General features: G+C 35.3%; 1 protein-coding gene across 3 annotated transcripts in view; it reads left to right on the top strand.

Moving 5' to 3' along the window:
- The window catches only part of TMEM161B (transmembrane protein 161B), a 49,747-nt gene extending 35,448 nt beyond the window's left edge, over positions 1-14,299 (top strand). For all 3 annotated transcript variants that reach the window (XM_075021854.1, XM_075021856.1, XM_075021853.1), the window contains 4 exons: positions 1,503-1,616; positions 2,765-2,939; positions 5,130-5,226; positions 6,108-14,299. In XM_075021854.1, the coding sequence (XP_074877955.1) occupies positions 1,503-1,616; positions 2,765-2,939; positions 5,130-5,226; positions 6,108-6,385 (664 nt within the window). In that variant the 3' untranslated portion in view covers positions 6,386-14,299. The remainder of the gene's footprint in view (positions 1-1,502; positions 1,617-2,764; positions 2,940-5,129; positions 5,227-6,107) is intronic.
- Positions 14,300-15,075: the final 776 nt, after the last annotated feature.

Genomic DNA, 15,075 nt, shown 5'->3' with positions numbered 1-15,075 from the left:
TGATTAATGTGGTTCTTTTATGTCTATAGGGAGTAAGTTTTTTGGGGTTTGGTTTTTTTTTGTAAACAGAATAAAAATAATCTGGTGTCTCTTTTGGTATTGATACCTAGTTTGATTTTTTTTTCTTTAGCAGCAATATCCTTCCCTGCATATATTTTGGACTCTTCTTGATCAATTTGTACCATTTTCATATACGTTCCCTCATTCTCCAGAGCCTGCTTCAAGCGCCTTTCAGCCTTTCTCCCTGTACTCAAATAAACAGAAAGGGATTCTTGCCACCCTTTGGCATACTTGAGTCCATTAACTCAGTAGGATATCTTAAATAAGTAGAAGCTCAGGTAAAATGCTTTCACAAGTTACTGGAATGCTTTGGACTGTTCTTTGATGCTGTCGTGTTCCCTAGCAACACTGAATAACTAGCAGTGCTTATTTCTTCATCTGAAACCAATGATTTAAATGTGTATGTGATGACATTTGAAACGTGCAAACATTTTAATGGTTTTAGGAAGCTTGGTAGTTTGAAATCAGTAAGGTCTTGTGTTCTTCAGAATAACTTTCGATTACCTCATTTTTTCTGTAGTGTAGAAGCACTCCGGTTGGAGATGGAAGTATAGACAAGCTGATTCTGTTAGTGAGGATGCATTGCGCTAGCAAAACCACCAGTTCTGCAGCACTGAAGTCTTCAGCTGTTCTAATTTCATTTTAGTAATGAAAAATGATTGGCATATGGGGTTCAGAAATGAAGAAGGATATTAATTGCAGGAAAAACTCCAGAAAACTATCCCCTCTTTTTAAATTTTGTTGTCTGTTTTGTACCCAAAGATTACAAAAACTACTACTTTTACGTTAACTGTGCGGTTTCATACAATGCTTTTAAAGTGGAGTATCTGTGCTGGCTTTTTTTTTTTTTAATTGTCTGAGTATCTTTAATTGAATGTAAGTACCAAGTCTCATTTAGTCAAGGTTCCTAAGTAAAAATCTTCATTAAACTGGGAAATCTGACCTCTCAAAACTGTTTCCCCTGGTCTGTATAGATAATGGAAATGAATCTGGGTACATTTTTAATAGACCAAAAAATTAGTAATATAACAGCATATTTCCCATAATTATCTGAGGTGCTGACTCTCTGGAGTAAAACTGCAATAGCTAGTGCAGTTTGGTATTACGTTGTCGTACGGAAATTTTCAACAACTGTCTTTTACTATAGTGTGACATAATGCAGGTAGCTCCTTTGGTTAGATTTTTTTGAATAAATCAAGTTTTCAGATATTCTGAGAGCACTCTTTTTAAGCCACAACCTGTATGATTTCACAGTATGTAATTTTACTGTTTTGTTGAAACATAAGTCATACCTATAAAATAGGGAAGTAATTTTCCTATTTACCTTTCTCCCAACTATTTTAAAATCTGGATTTCTCCTTTTGAATCTGTACCCCCTGTTTCAACAGTATGGTAATTCTTTATATTTAATAACTTCCCCCTTTTTTTTTTTCTTCTTTCAGAACATTGCTACATATAAACTTCTTGGCACCTTTATTTATGGTTCTACTGTGGGTAAAACCAATCACTAAGGACTACATTATGAACCCACCTTTGGGCAAAGAGAGCGTCCCTTTGTAAGATTCCCTTTAAAAATTCTTTGTGGGTTATGGGGAACAAAACCATAAGTCTAAGCAGTGCCCTGTGAAAGTCACAGAAACGTGAAAGACTTAAAATTTAATAGCATCTGCTGTCAGAGGTATTGTGGAAGTTGCAGCTGAGCTCTAAAGACCTTCTGTTATTTCAGAAGAATGAGAATTAGTTGCAGAGTGTTGAATGTTAAGGTGGTTGTTCCCCAAAAGCTGCTATCTTCTGGCATCTCCTTGACAGTGATGGGTTGTTCTTCCTAGGGGTGGAGTACCACCACACTGCTGCCTTCTGGAATCCTGTATCTTACATATTGGTGTAGGAGAGGAATGGTTTTACTGAGGACAGTTGAGATTCATTGGTATGAGAACTGACCTCAGCAATTTGTCTTAAGATCCATGTGTGGATGAATTGTGTATGGAATTGATAGCTAAAATTTTTAAAACATAAAAAGAGAAAAAAATTTCAGGAAGAGTGGTAGCTGAAATAAATATTGTGTAAGTAGCATAGGTGATTGTCATTGTCACTATTAGTCTAGATAATTCAAAACAGTAGTACTCAAATAGACTTGAAACAGGTACAATTGGCTGAGACTTTTATTGCTTTCTAGGTCAAAGTTTTACTTCTAAGGTGATTCTATGACCACTGAACTATTACATAAAACATTGCAAATATACCTATGTTGTACTTCCATTTTGTTTCTCACTTTATCTTAAAGTGAGGGTTGTGCTCTAGCAGAGTATCTAAGGTAACTGAAGTACACATTTGTTATCTAGAACTGGGTGTCTCAAAACCTGTAATTATCTGAGCAAGCTTGTTTTTCAGTGTCCTCTCTTCATTACTCAGCATTTAAGCATTTAAGAGCTATTCTTGTTTGCAGACAAATAGATACTAATTTGGATCTAATGCTGTAATAGGTCTACTAAGAAGTAGCAGTAGAGAGAGAAGCAGAGGGCAAAAGTAAATATTACTTGCACGAGAACTTCCTAACTGTAGATTGTGCGTTAAGTATTTTTGACAATATGCTTCAGTATTTCATTACAGATGATACAAACAACTCTGTACCAGTAGAGTGACCTTTGGAAAACAGCATTACCCTTTTTTTCTTTTTTTTTTTTTTTTTTTTTTTAATCCACAGAATATCAGAAGATACATTTGACACCGTGAGGTTGTGGATTATAATCCTGTTGTGTGCTTTACGGTTGGCTATGATGCGTCATCATTTACAGGCCTATCTGAATTTAGCCCAGAAAAGCGTGGATCAGATGAAAAAAGAAGCTGGCAGAATAAGTATGGTTGATTTACAGAAAATGGTAAGTATGGTAGCACTGAAGTTACATATTTGGAGTGCTCTGTCTGTACAAATGTTTTTTTTTTTTTTTCCAGTTTGTTATGTCTTCTGTGGCACTAGACCTGAAATCTGAATGAAGCTTCCTAAACTCTATCTCCTACAAAAGTAGCACCATTGCAGAGAAATTCTGCAAACCAAAAATATGCAGAGATGTATCATCTGTATTATGCAGATAGCTTGTCTGAAGTTATTCAGAAGTTGTTATAAAAGTTCCCTTCATGAATTGTTCTTTACAGATATGTACAAATGTGATGTGTTTCTGTTCAGCATGAATAGATCTTGGGGAGGGCACAGAGTGAGTGGCGATCTGTACCTACAACATGGGGAAAAAAAAGAAGTTGAATTTAGATAGAAGGTTAAAATACTGTTGCCTAATCCCAACTATGATTTTTAAATTGAGGCAAACTTCAAGATAAGGTGGCTATATTTTGGGATAAAATGACATGTTTAATTCTGTCAGACCACTCTCAAGTGCACAAGCTAGTTAAAAAACTGTCTGCCCATCTTGTTACTGTGGCAAAGGAAAAATTTCTTTGACTTTTTTTTTTTTTTGGTAAGAAAAGTAATAAAACATACCATCAACCAATTGAAGAATTAGAAATTCCTAAGCTTATTGTAGAATGGTGTTGTGTGTTGCCTGCAAAATAAGCTTACATTTCTAGTGTTGCATGATAGTGCTGCCTGATGGTCCTGCTGAGTTGGGGTGTATTCCAGGAGGAATACTGAAGTATGCTATAAGACAGATTCCTCTCTTAGGATTGTCACTATTACTTATAATCTTGCCCTTGGCTTCACTGAACATCAGAAGGTTGTAAGGGGACTATGCAGTAGTTATTTACGAACAAAGTGGCTAGCAGTTTGCTTCAGAAAAAAGATTAGGAAATACAGGTAGAAGCAACTGGTTAGGATAGAACTGTTCTGGTTGCTGTGAACACATAATTTTATTTCTGGGAGCATTCATCTTATCTATAAAACAACAATAATGTTTCATGTGGTGTTTCCTAAATCCATTTATCCAGTATCTCCATATCTTCTCTCTGAGAAGGCCATAGCCATTAGATGAAGTCCTGTCTTGTTTTACTAGCCATGTCTGCTTTATCATCTTCTGGAACTTCTGCCAGTAAAGTCTTCCCTATCTCATCCTACAGTGATCATTACTTCTTAATTTGTTCTTTTTATCATATTCCATCAATTACCTTACAATATTTTTTGTCTCATGCTTTTTCTTCTGTCAGTGTCTTACTACTTTTTCTTCTCGTGTTAGTTTTTTGATGCTTGCTCATCACAAAGCCCTTTTGAGGTTTTAGTGATATTTCCAAAAATGTCTTGTCTGCCTTTATCTTTTTTTGCCACTCTGTATTCTGTTTTTTCTAAAATCTAGTTAGTTTTATTTCATTGCTTGCTTGCTATTGATTTTATGACTTTTTTCCTTCTTTATTTAGTCTAGTCTTTTAGGTCAATAGCTTATATAAAACACATAATGTGACAATCTTGAGAACGATGGAACAGATTGGGAGCAGGGGGAGGGATAAATCTGAGTGGATTTCACTGAACCATAATGTATACCTGAAATAAAGACCATTTAAATGCTGTTGTAGATCAACTGTTAATGAAAAATCATCTTGTCACTGTTTTTAAAATACTGGTGTTTCACAGTTGGAAATCTTAAAAATATCTTGCCTTTGAAAAAGGACTGCAATATTAACCAAACTTTCATTTACTTTTTATGAGGCTTTGGACTGTGACTACTACTTCATTTTTGAAGTGGGATTTAGTTTGTAAATCACTGTGGACTTTAAAAATTAAATTTATATTTAGCTTTGATTCTGGTGTATTGAAATAGGAATCTTTGAATGATGACATGTAGTTTGCAGAAGCAAATTGATTCTGTTTGTTTTAACAGAACTGATGCTTTTAGTTATTTCCTCTCAGATTTGTAAATGTCCTGAAAGTAGAGTTCATTATAGGGATTTCTTCATTAGGTCTTTTGAAGATAATATGTCACATGCCAAGATGTGCTAGAAAACTTTTAAAACAGCATTAATGCATAAGTACTGCTTTTTTAATAAATTGCTTGTTTTTCCTAGGCATGTTCATAAAGGTTTGCTTTGATCAGCCAGAACTCATGAATTACTCTCTTCTGTTTTCCCAGGTGGCCCGGGTATTCTATTATCTTTGTGTAATTGCACTGCAGTATGTTGCACCATTGGTAATGCTCCTTCACACAACTCTGCTCTTGAAAACACTAGGTAGGCAAAATTGGATCAACAAAAATGTGTTCTGTTCTACACAGAACTTTTATATTTTCAGCTTACTAAAGAGAATTAGAACGTACAGGTACTTGCAATACAGAAATACATTGTAGTTTCCTGCAATTTAAAACATACTGATGTGCTGCTTTTAAGCAGTCCTCTTGTGTTGCTGCTTTTGACATCTTTCAATGATATGCTAATTTTTTTGATTTATTTCTGAGAAATTGTGTAATACAACCAATTAAGCTGTTTACTTCTATTGAAATATTTGTCTTTTTAAAAGTATTTTAAAAGTGATCTGTATAAAGCATTGTTGATTTAACCTTATGAGCATCTGTTAAAGGAATTTTTTTCAGCTTTTCAATCTTAAGTAGGATTTTTAAATGGAAATTGCGAGGTATGGGGTTCATTTCATTACTGGGAGATCTGCTGTCACTCTGGTTTTGGTTGGTTTTGGTTTTTTTTTCTTTCTTGTGAGGGCTGTCTTTCACAGCCTGCCATGCAGTCATGGCATTCTTTTTGCAAAATGTCAACGGAAAGACATAGATTTTATTAGGCTGTGATTTATCCCGTTCTGGAGTAGACATCTACATCTGGTGAGATGAATCGTACCCAGCACTGACAGGGGTCCCAAGGCAACTGTATCACATGTAGATGTTAGGATGTCAAAAGGTAAGATGAATCCTACCCTAATAGCTTACTAGTATGATCAGGAAGCCATGCAGATGAATACAGTTAGTGTTTACTAGGTTATAAGAACTTCAATGTTTTTCTTCTGTTGTGTGTGTGAAAAATATATATAGGATCTATAGAGTGATAGAAATAACAAAAATTGAATTTAATTATACAAAAATCTGTTGCTCATTTCTTTTTAACAGGTAATTACTCTTGGGGCATCTACCCGGAATTGAATTCTGACACTCCAGTAGAAAACAGTCTGCTTCCCAGTTCAGTTTATTCTGAGTCTCCACCTGCTGATGGAAAGATGAAAGTAACTGTAGTACAAATAACAATGGCTTTGGGAAGCCTAAAGAATATTTTCACTCCTCTCCTGTTCCGGGGACTCCTGTCTTTCCTCACCTGGTGGATTGCTGCTTGCCTCTTTTCTACAAGCCTTTTTGGGCTTTTCTATCACCAGTACCTGACTGTGGCGTGAACAGGTCAACTGACAAAGCAAGTGTGAGGTCAAATACTAGATACAAACCCAGCTACCCAAGAGGAGATGAAGAGAAGAGAAGAAAACTATATATGAAGAGAAAACATATCAATTTTTTTTAAACACTTCCTCTGTGTTCTCAGGGTGAATATTCTTATAATGTTTAAAATTGTGACTGGGTTTGCAATTTTTGTTACCCAAATGGTAGGTAACTAATTGAATTATAGTATCGGGTCTGACTGATGTTATTGTGTGGCAGGTGGTGGTGAGTGTGCTGAAAAGATACGACCTCTGAATATCTTGGTTCCATAAACAGCAAGCCAACCTCAAAACTTTGTGTTTTAAGCATCAACAGTCAGTGACTGAACTGTGTTAGAAGGGTACTGGTTATAGTGATGGTGGCTGCCTATCAATTAAATCTTGAAACTGAGCCATACAATGGAAGGAGAGAGGGGATTTAAAAAAAATTCTGTTGGATAGCTATCGATCACTTTTCTCTATGAAAAATGAAATAATCCAACAGGACAAAAGAGATACTGTATATTACAGTAAGGAAAGTTGTATAAAATTTAAATTTAACAGGAATAGATATATGGACCTGACAGGTATTGCTGCCTAAATATTTTGCAGGAATGCTTGTGCAGTAAGAGGAAAATTATAAATATATTATTTCAGTCCCTGCAGTCATTTTGAAGTAATGGCCATCTGTATTGGTGCTAATATTGATCCACAGATTCCATTTGGATCTTTTAAATTTCTTCTTTTCAGGTAATAGATAAATTCCATTGAATTCACAGAATAATAAAAGAAGATTAGTGACACCAATCAAACATTTCAAAACAAAACAGTTTAATCCTGCTGACTGAGAGTGTATGTATCTGTGTAATGTACATAAAATATATATTATATATTAAATATATAATATATATGAAGTTATAAAATATGGAATCTTTATTTTAAATTACTGAATGTATCTTACAGGGCCATGGAAGAGGGATGTATGTGTATCTAGTAATTTCAGGATCCCTTTTGAAATGAAAATTAAATTTTTTTTAAAAGTTCAGTTGAAAGGGCTATTTGTTTTTGGTGCCTCTTCAAAGGTACTTAGCTATACTAAAGAACTTAGACTCTTTTGGAAGAAAAGATCTACTTAAACTGTTAATCTTGAAATTTCTGCTCTGTCAGATTGTCATCTTTTGCCACTCTAATCTGTGTTAACCTGGCCATATAGTAATAACTAATATCTCTTTGCTTCAGAAATAGATTTTCTGTATAATAAAACAGCTATAGTAAGGAGGAGCAAAGCATTAACTTTACAAGTTTTGCTTAAATGGAGGGATAGATTCCAAGTATAAAACCATTGCAAAACAAGGTAGAATGACAATTTTTCAGATGTTTTCTGTAATTGCAAAATAAGAATGGGAATTTATATGCAGCAGCTTTTTTAAAAAGTTAATATTACACTTTGCAGAGGTCAGTGGGTTTTTTAACTAATACTAGCTGGTTTTATGTTACTGTTCTTTTTCTCTTGAATTTGTGTACAGCTTTGGCATATAATAAGCATTTATAAATGGAAAAGCTTAACTAAATATTTAATATGTAGCAAACCTACCATATGGGGAAACAAACTGTCAACAATGCAGAAAATCAAGAATTTAAGCTGGTGATAAACAGTCTTACTATGTTGAATGCCTTTTAAATTATTTATTTGTTTCTTAAATTGCATTTACTGATACTAGGGAAACATTTGTGTACACCAGCTAGTACCTACCGCATGTGTTTGGGATGTCTGAGAACGCCTTGCATGATTCTACAGGTTTCATTGCAGTATAGTGTTTCAGTGCTACTGGTTCTGCAAGCTTTGTTTTTTCATGCCAAGTTTTCATAACTAATGGGGACAAAGACTTAACTGTGTGAATTGGCCTAAAGAATAATATTTGACTTCATAGATTCAGATCTCAAAATATTCATAGGAAATATCTTACAAAATATGACAGGTCCAGTAGTACTGGACCCACTTTCTATTAGTTCAGGATGTATCACTACTAATAGAATTAATAAGACCAGTTTTTTAAGTTACAGTTAGGTATCCAATGTTAATGTTTAATTCAGGAAAATAAAACAATGTAGTGCAGTTTGATTCTGATAGTGAACTTGGCTCAGGAAGCTCACTATATAGGAGATATAACCTATTGCTGCAATCTGAAGCATAGGAATAAACTTTGGATGCTGGAGAAGACTTCAAAATAATGTTAAGTGACAGTTTCTGTTGGCGTAGGTATTTATTCTGAAAGCTCGTAAGTGAACTGTAGTTATATAATATTGCATTCAGAAAAGGTAATTGATCGTGTGTGTAGCTGAGCTTCACAGAGCTTTTGGTGAGAGCTCATGCTGTCTTATTCTCCAGACGTCACACTGATCACAGTGAAAAATAGGCACCTGGATATTGCTAACATTAAGATCAACGCTTCTGGCCATTGCTGTTTCATTGTTCCGCAGAACTGAATGGTTGACCTTCTGGTCAGCAATCTGATCTGAGTGGGGATGGTCTTTCTTTGTATCCATTTAATCCTTACATGAGTCTAGAAGGCTTATTAAAAACTAAAATATAGCAATAAATGCCTTTGAAATGTGAGGTGACAGTGAAACTAGAGGGAGCATATTGCTATGGTTGTGAGCAATGCTTCCTACAGCTACTTGATATGCTCAAAAGTGACTTTTAAAGTAAAATAGCAACCCTGATAGCCCTGACTTCCATGTATATTATGTAAACTTCAAAGGAGTATCTGCTCACTTCTTTAGTAAGTTTCTTTAAAACAGGAGCTGGCAAATGCTTTTTTTTTTCATGGACACCTTTATCAGCACCTGGGGGGCGAGGGGGGAGGAAAGCATCTTGCAGAAGTGGAAAAGCAGGTAAAGCATGACTGAAAGGTTAGTAGTTATTCAGGATTCTTAAACATTTTGTCTTGCTTTTTGCCTACTACCTACTTAATTTCTGAGAGATTTTGGAAGGAAAGGTGCCTTTGACAAAGAATCAATGTTTCTTTCTTTCTTTCTTCCTCATTTCAGATCTTCCTCTCTCACTCCAGTACTGTGACTTGTTAGCTTGAGTCCTTTTTCCTATCCACAGCTTTTTCCCTACATTCCTTGCACAGGACTGACTGGTCTAAACGAGTTCAGGACTGTATTGTGATTTTTATTGTTTTGGTATAAATTAATCTATTTTTGAAGGACTAATTCCTTTAAGTAGTTTAAATAACTTTGAATTCCACCTGACATATAAACAAACTTGTTAAGGATTATTTAAGCACTGCACTTTTATTATGGAAGTCCCTTTAGGCAAAGTATTAAGGTAGTGATAAATCCAAGTCTTCCAGCACGTTCAGGGAAGTCCAAACATGACATTTGGGCTATTTCTGAGCTTAGAGAAGTTGATTAGGAAAAGGAGAATAGATTATAACAAGTCTATTCTTCCACTTTTCAGGTGATGTTCTGCAACAGCACTTGTCCTGTTTTGATACCTTCTCAAGCTATAGGATTTGCCAGGTTTTGAGGTATTTTTAGCTGCATGTTTTCCCTCTTCCAGACTTCTCTTGCATAAGAATCAACAGATAAAGTAATGGGGGGAAAACCAGGTAGTATAGGTATAAGAGAACATCCTTGTACAGAAGGACATGCTTTAGAAAATTAATTTCTATGGCAGTTGTTCTTCACCTTCTTTGAGTTACAAGTACTGGAGGATGTGTGAATAGAGATGCGTGCTTAAAGTTTTAAAGTCAAACTCGCCTACGAACAAAAATGCCACCAAGATGCATGGACATGAAATTAGGTAGCATAACTCAGTGTATAAAACAGTTAGTAAGTACAGAAATTTCAACTAACCTCAAAGGAACAATTAAAAGTTTTGCATTTTTTCACAGTAACTACAGCTAAATGGTAATAGAGGTCTTGGATTTACCGCATAGAAAATTTATAGTATCTAATCTTAAAGCTGTTGGAAGGTTCTACAAGGTAAAAGGCCTTATGCCTCTTTATTTTCAAAGGCCCCTGTTTTCCTTTAGAATGTTAGCTTGTTTCTGCAGAGACTTAAAACAGTTTTTAAATGCTATGCTTCATGTTGTGTCATATGACACTAGTTGTGCATTTATTTGTCAGCTACAAAGATTCTAGACTTAACCCCACACTTCATTTTGTCACTAGAAAGTTACTAGAATGTTTTAGTTAAGACTGAAGAATTAAGTGCATGGTGAAAATGGAAGCACTGAATGAAAATGAGGCCAAAGAAAATTGTGTTCTCTTGGAGGAACCTTTCTCTTGTGGCTGAGCAAAATCTTAATAGAGGAAGGCAACAGCAGGTCACTTGTATCCTAAATCAAATATTAAATATGAATGTTTACCATTACGAGTAAATAAGACTGTTAATTTCAGCATTTGCAGCCTAAGTCCTAAATCCCAAATGGTAAATGAAGAGCAATATTTTGACCTCACTGATACTTACTCTAAAGAGCATCTGGGCAACAAGTATTGAAGCCAAATGTCTGATCTAGTTAAGCAAGCTGATGCAGAGTAGTCAGGCTGTGCTTCAGAGTGATTTTTTTGCAAGTTCTTTAGGAAGGTCTGCCATGCTTTGTAGCTCTGGCAGTGCATGCACTGAAATGGGTGGCAGGTCTAATCTCCTAATGCTAGACTGAAAGGTATTCCTCCTCTGTGGGAGAGATCGTGAGGCCAAGATGTTATTTCAAGGCTGCTTTTACTGACATCTGTATATGCTGCACTTAACTTTTTCAAGTCTCTCACTGTGGACTGCCAGGAGAGTAATGCTGCACTGGACATTGTTTTGCATGCCAGTGTATGTGTATTTTTATAACTTTGATTTCAATGGCGTTTTTAATGGAAATTATTTTTAATCCTAGTACCATGGATCATCTTTTCATTTTTTGAATTAATATCAGTGCCTGCAACTAGAAGTCAAATACTTCTACACTAATTTTTTTTTTAAACTTTATGTCCAGATTGAAGTATTAACAAGTATGCAGTTTTATATTGAAATGTGAAATCCACCTGTAAATACCAAACTTTTTCCATATGTGATCACACATCAGTCAAGAATCCTTATTCAGATATGCAGCATTTCTCTCAACGACATGCTATCCGTGTGACTCTGCTATTTATAAAACAAACAAACACCTCAGAGTTTTGAGAGTAGCTTTTTACAAACATCTTAGTTGTAGGCCATTTCTATTTATTTCATGATGCTGCTAAGTATTTTTTAAAACCTGGCTTAAAATACCTTGTGCTTAAAGTCAACCTTGTTCTCTTTTCCTCTGTTCATTGTAATTCTGCTTTCCATATATGTTCTAAGCTTCAAGAATGCATATTTATAGTATTTTTGATAAAAACTTAGGACAAAGAAAAATGCACCAAAAATTTTATTTTGTAAGTACAGTTCATACCATGTCATGATGTGCCAACAAACAGTGTTTATTTTTACTGTCTTCAATCATTCCTTTGTCCTGTTGTTAACAATCTGGCACATTTTCAGTTATGTAAGGTTTTCTAGGAAGAATACATGTGGAGAAATACTCTGTAATAGCAGTCGCAGGAAACTTTGTCAAATGTTTCAGTCTTCCCATTTTTGTGAGCAAATATTAATGTAAAGATGCTATTAAATAATTTAAGTCTAAAATTTCTCATAAGGTAGACTTGTTACAAATTGCGCAGGGAACATCTTGTAAATATTTTACTTTAAATACATCTCTTTGTTGCTGGGAACACACATAAATTCAGTGTTGTTATTCTGTTAATAGTTGTGGTTTTTTTTTCTTTTTAAGTGAAAAGCGCATAATACTTCCTATTCTAAAACAAACCTAAGAACAGAAGACTCCTCTCCCTTCATTTCAGTATTTGCTAAATGGGAAAGACTCTGATGTTATTTATGTAAATTCTAGCTTCCTCTTACTGCTAAATTACTGTTAAAATACAATTTTTATAGTTGCAGCTTTACAAGTATTAAGACCGTTATGTTTCACGGTGAAGATGGTGGCAAATGGTTGTTGTGTTATATTGACCTGTCCTGACTGGTGTTGTATTACCTGCTCTTTCAAAACAAATTGTCTTGTTTGCTTTATGCTTTAGAGGTTTATCGGGATCTGTGAACAGGAGAGTGCAGCACGTGTTGGAAAAGCGGGGGAGTTGCTTTATTTTGGGTTGGGGGTTTGTGGGCATTTGTTGGTGTGGTGGGTTTTTTTAGTTGTTGTGGATAATACTTAGGTACAGTTACTACAAATAATAAACAACCTACGGTAACATTGCATTCTTTATGTAAACTGTAGACAAGTGCCTAAATGTGGGTGGTCTCTAGAAGACATGCTTTAAATTTCTTGCATGTACCTTTGTAGTTATTTTGCTACATAATAGACGGTTAACTTTTGGAAAGAAAATGCAAGAACTGCTTGCCCTTAAAATGGAATTTGCTATAAAATTACTGTTTCCTTACAGTTTTTGGCATATAGAATGTCCATGTGTGTTTATGGGTTACTACACATTGGAGGCAAATAAGATTTTGAAGAAATCTTTTCCCTTCCTGTTACTTTAATGATAATCTAACAGCTTCACCCACTACCTGACTGGTAATATAACACCCCACTGTCACCTATGCATTCGGTTTTCTTTTTCGATGACTGAGGGAAAGGACTTACACAATCCTGAAAGGGTTGACTTTTAATAAAGTTTTGTAGTGACACCCTGGGTGTTACTTACGCCCCAGTTGTGCAGGCACATGGGTGACTTCAGCCAGGTAAGTAGTTCTGCTTGAGCTCAGAAAGGCTGAAGTTGGCCACATACACTTGGATTTGGGGCAGAAAGAGTACAAAAGAGCCGGCTTGTAACACGCTGGCTGGCACCGAGCAAAGCAGCTCCAAAAGAAAGGGCACAAGTTACGCCTTGTACCGATTTTGTAGAATGCTGTTAGGGTATTGAATAGCAAAACCACCCTTATCTATCAGCTGCTCCCCCGCCTCCGAGAATGGCAGGAGCTGAAGGTGAAACCTGCCTGGTCTGGTTCAGCAGGGAAATTAAAACAGTGAGGAAACAGCAGGTGCCTACTCTTGAGTTAATTATGCATTCTAAATGTGAAGTGCTTGTAAGCTGAGATGGTGTTGATTCAAATCTACCAAAGGAAGCCTTCCTCTGAGGAAGGCTTATAAAAGCATTTTGAGCTTTTAGCTCTAAAAAGTGGCTGTAGCAATCTGTACTGTATATAGTACGCTGTTTCGGAAAACTTGCTCCAGTAAGCTTACTAAACATTTTCTTACACTATGTGTAAGAAGTTATATTACTTTTTTTTTTACTGTAGAGCATTTAAGTAGCTGGTTTTGTCCTGCTTAATGTTACCATGTATCAGGCAGCATTTTATTAATGTGAAAATAGTGAGAATTGGTTTGTCATCTAAACGCTTAAATTACTTTAATATCAGTAAATTTTCCAAAGTGAAGCAAGATTATACTTTCTTATTCCCCATTCATTCTGTTGAAATGTTATAATTTAACTTTGTTTTTGTAATGCACAGATTATTAAAATTAAATTTATATCTATTAGTTACTAATGGTAATACCACAGCAAATCTAAGAGAAACTGTGATATCTGCTGTATATTAACTGCCCCATCAACTTGCCTGCCTTTGTAAAGCGTTGATCCATGTTAGATATTTAAGGTCTACTGCAGTGATGCTCATACAGTATTTTAGTATCCCTACATGTACTCTGCATGCCTTGCATTTCTGCACTGTAAAAGGATAGACTGTTTTACAGTATTTACTCTAGGTTTAAAAAAAAATTCCATTATTTTATATAGTATTTCCCATATCTAAAATAGGACAATTTCTAAAGCCAAAGATCAATAAATGTTTATTGTCTATCAGTGTGATTTTTTTTTCCCCCTATTCTATAATATACATCCCACTTGTTATCAGCTTGTGCAAAGTCTCCAGGTTTGCCAAAGAATGTGTGGTAACCAGACTTTTTCTCAGTTTCTGTGCTAGCCTAAAATGTTTATCTTTCTTAAAAATAATTGAGTATTTATCCCCTCCTCGTTTGGGGTGCAGCAGAATAAACAATTTTTTAGTATAAATGTAGATAATGTCTTATTCACATGAATAGCAGTTTACCCACAAAGGCGTACAGGTTTGATATAAATGTTTTCATTTCTGAGTGTTTCAGAATTAAAATTTGGGAACAATTTAAGGGGAAAAGATTGGCTGCACACCATGGTGAGTGGAGGAGATTCTGAGTTTCCGCATACACTCACAGGATTTATCACCTTTCTTCTTGACTGTCGCCCTTCCTGATAGGAAACCACTTAAAAAGGGGTTGTATTTGCTGTCTTAAAAAAAGAGAAGTAGTGTGTTTAAAAACACATTACATGGTGTCTTCTATTTGTTTCATCCTAGCGTCACTGACAAGGAATATATTTAAAGTAATTATGTCTTGTAACCTTTGTTTTTTTTAATTTGATTTTTGGGATATCATATTTAGCTATGCATGGGTTTTCTTTCCATGTGTGCAACACGAACAGATGAATGATGCCAAAACTGCTCAGGTAGTTCTACAGCAGTAAAAAAATCCTTGAGAAAACAGCCTCTCTTAACCTACAACCAAAGGGGTACCAAAGACCCCTTCAATTACAAAGGACAG

Source organism: Buteo buteo, chromosome Z (genome assembly GCF_964188355.1).
Source record: "Buteo buteo chromosome Z, bButBut1.hap1.1, whole genome shotgun sequence".
Taxonomy (NCBI): Eukaryota; Metazoa; Chordata; class Aves; order Accipitriformes; family Accipitridae; genus Buteo; species Buteo buteo.
The sequence above is the reverse complement of the archived record's forward strand: the minus strand, read 5'-3'. Positions and strand labels throughout refer to the sequence as shown.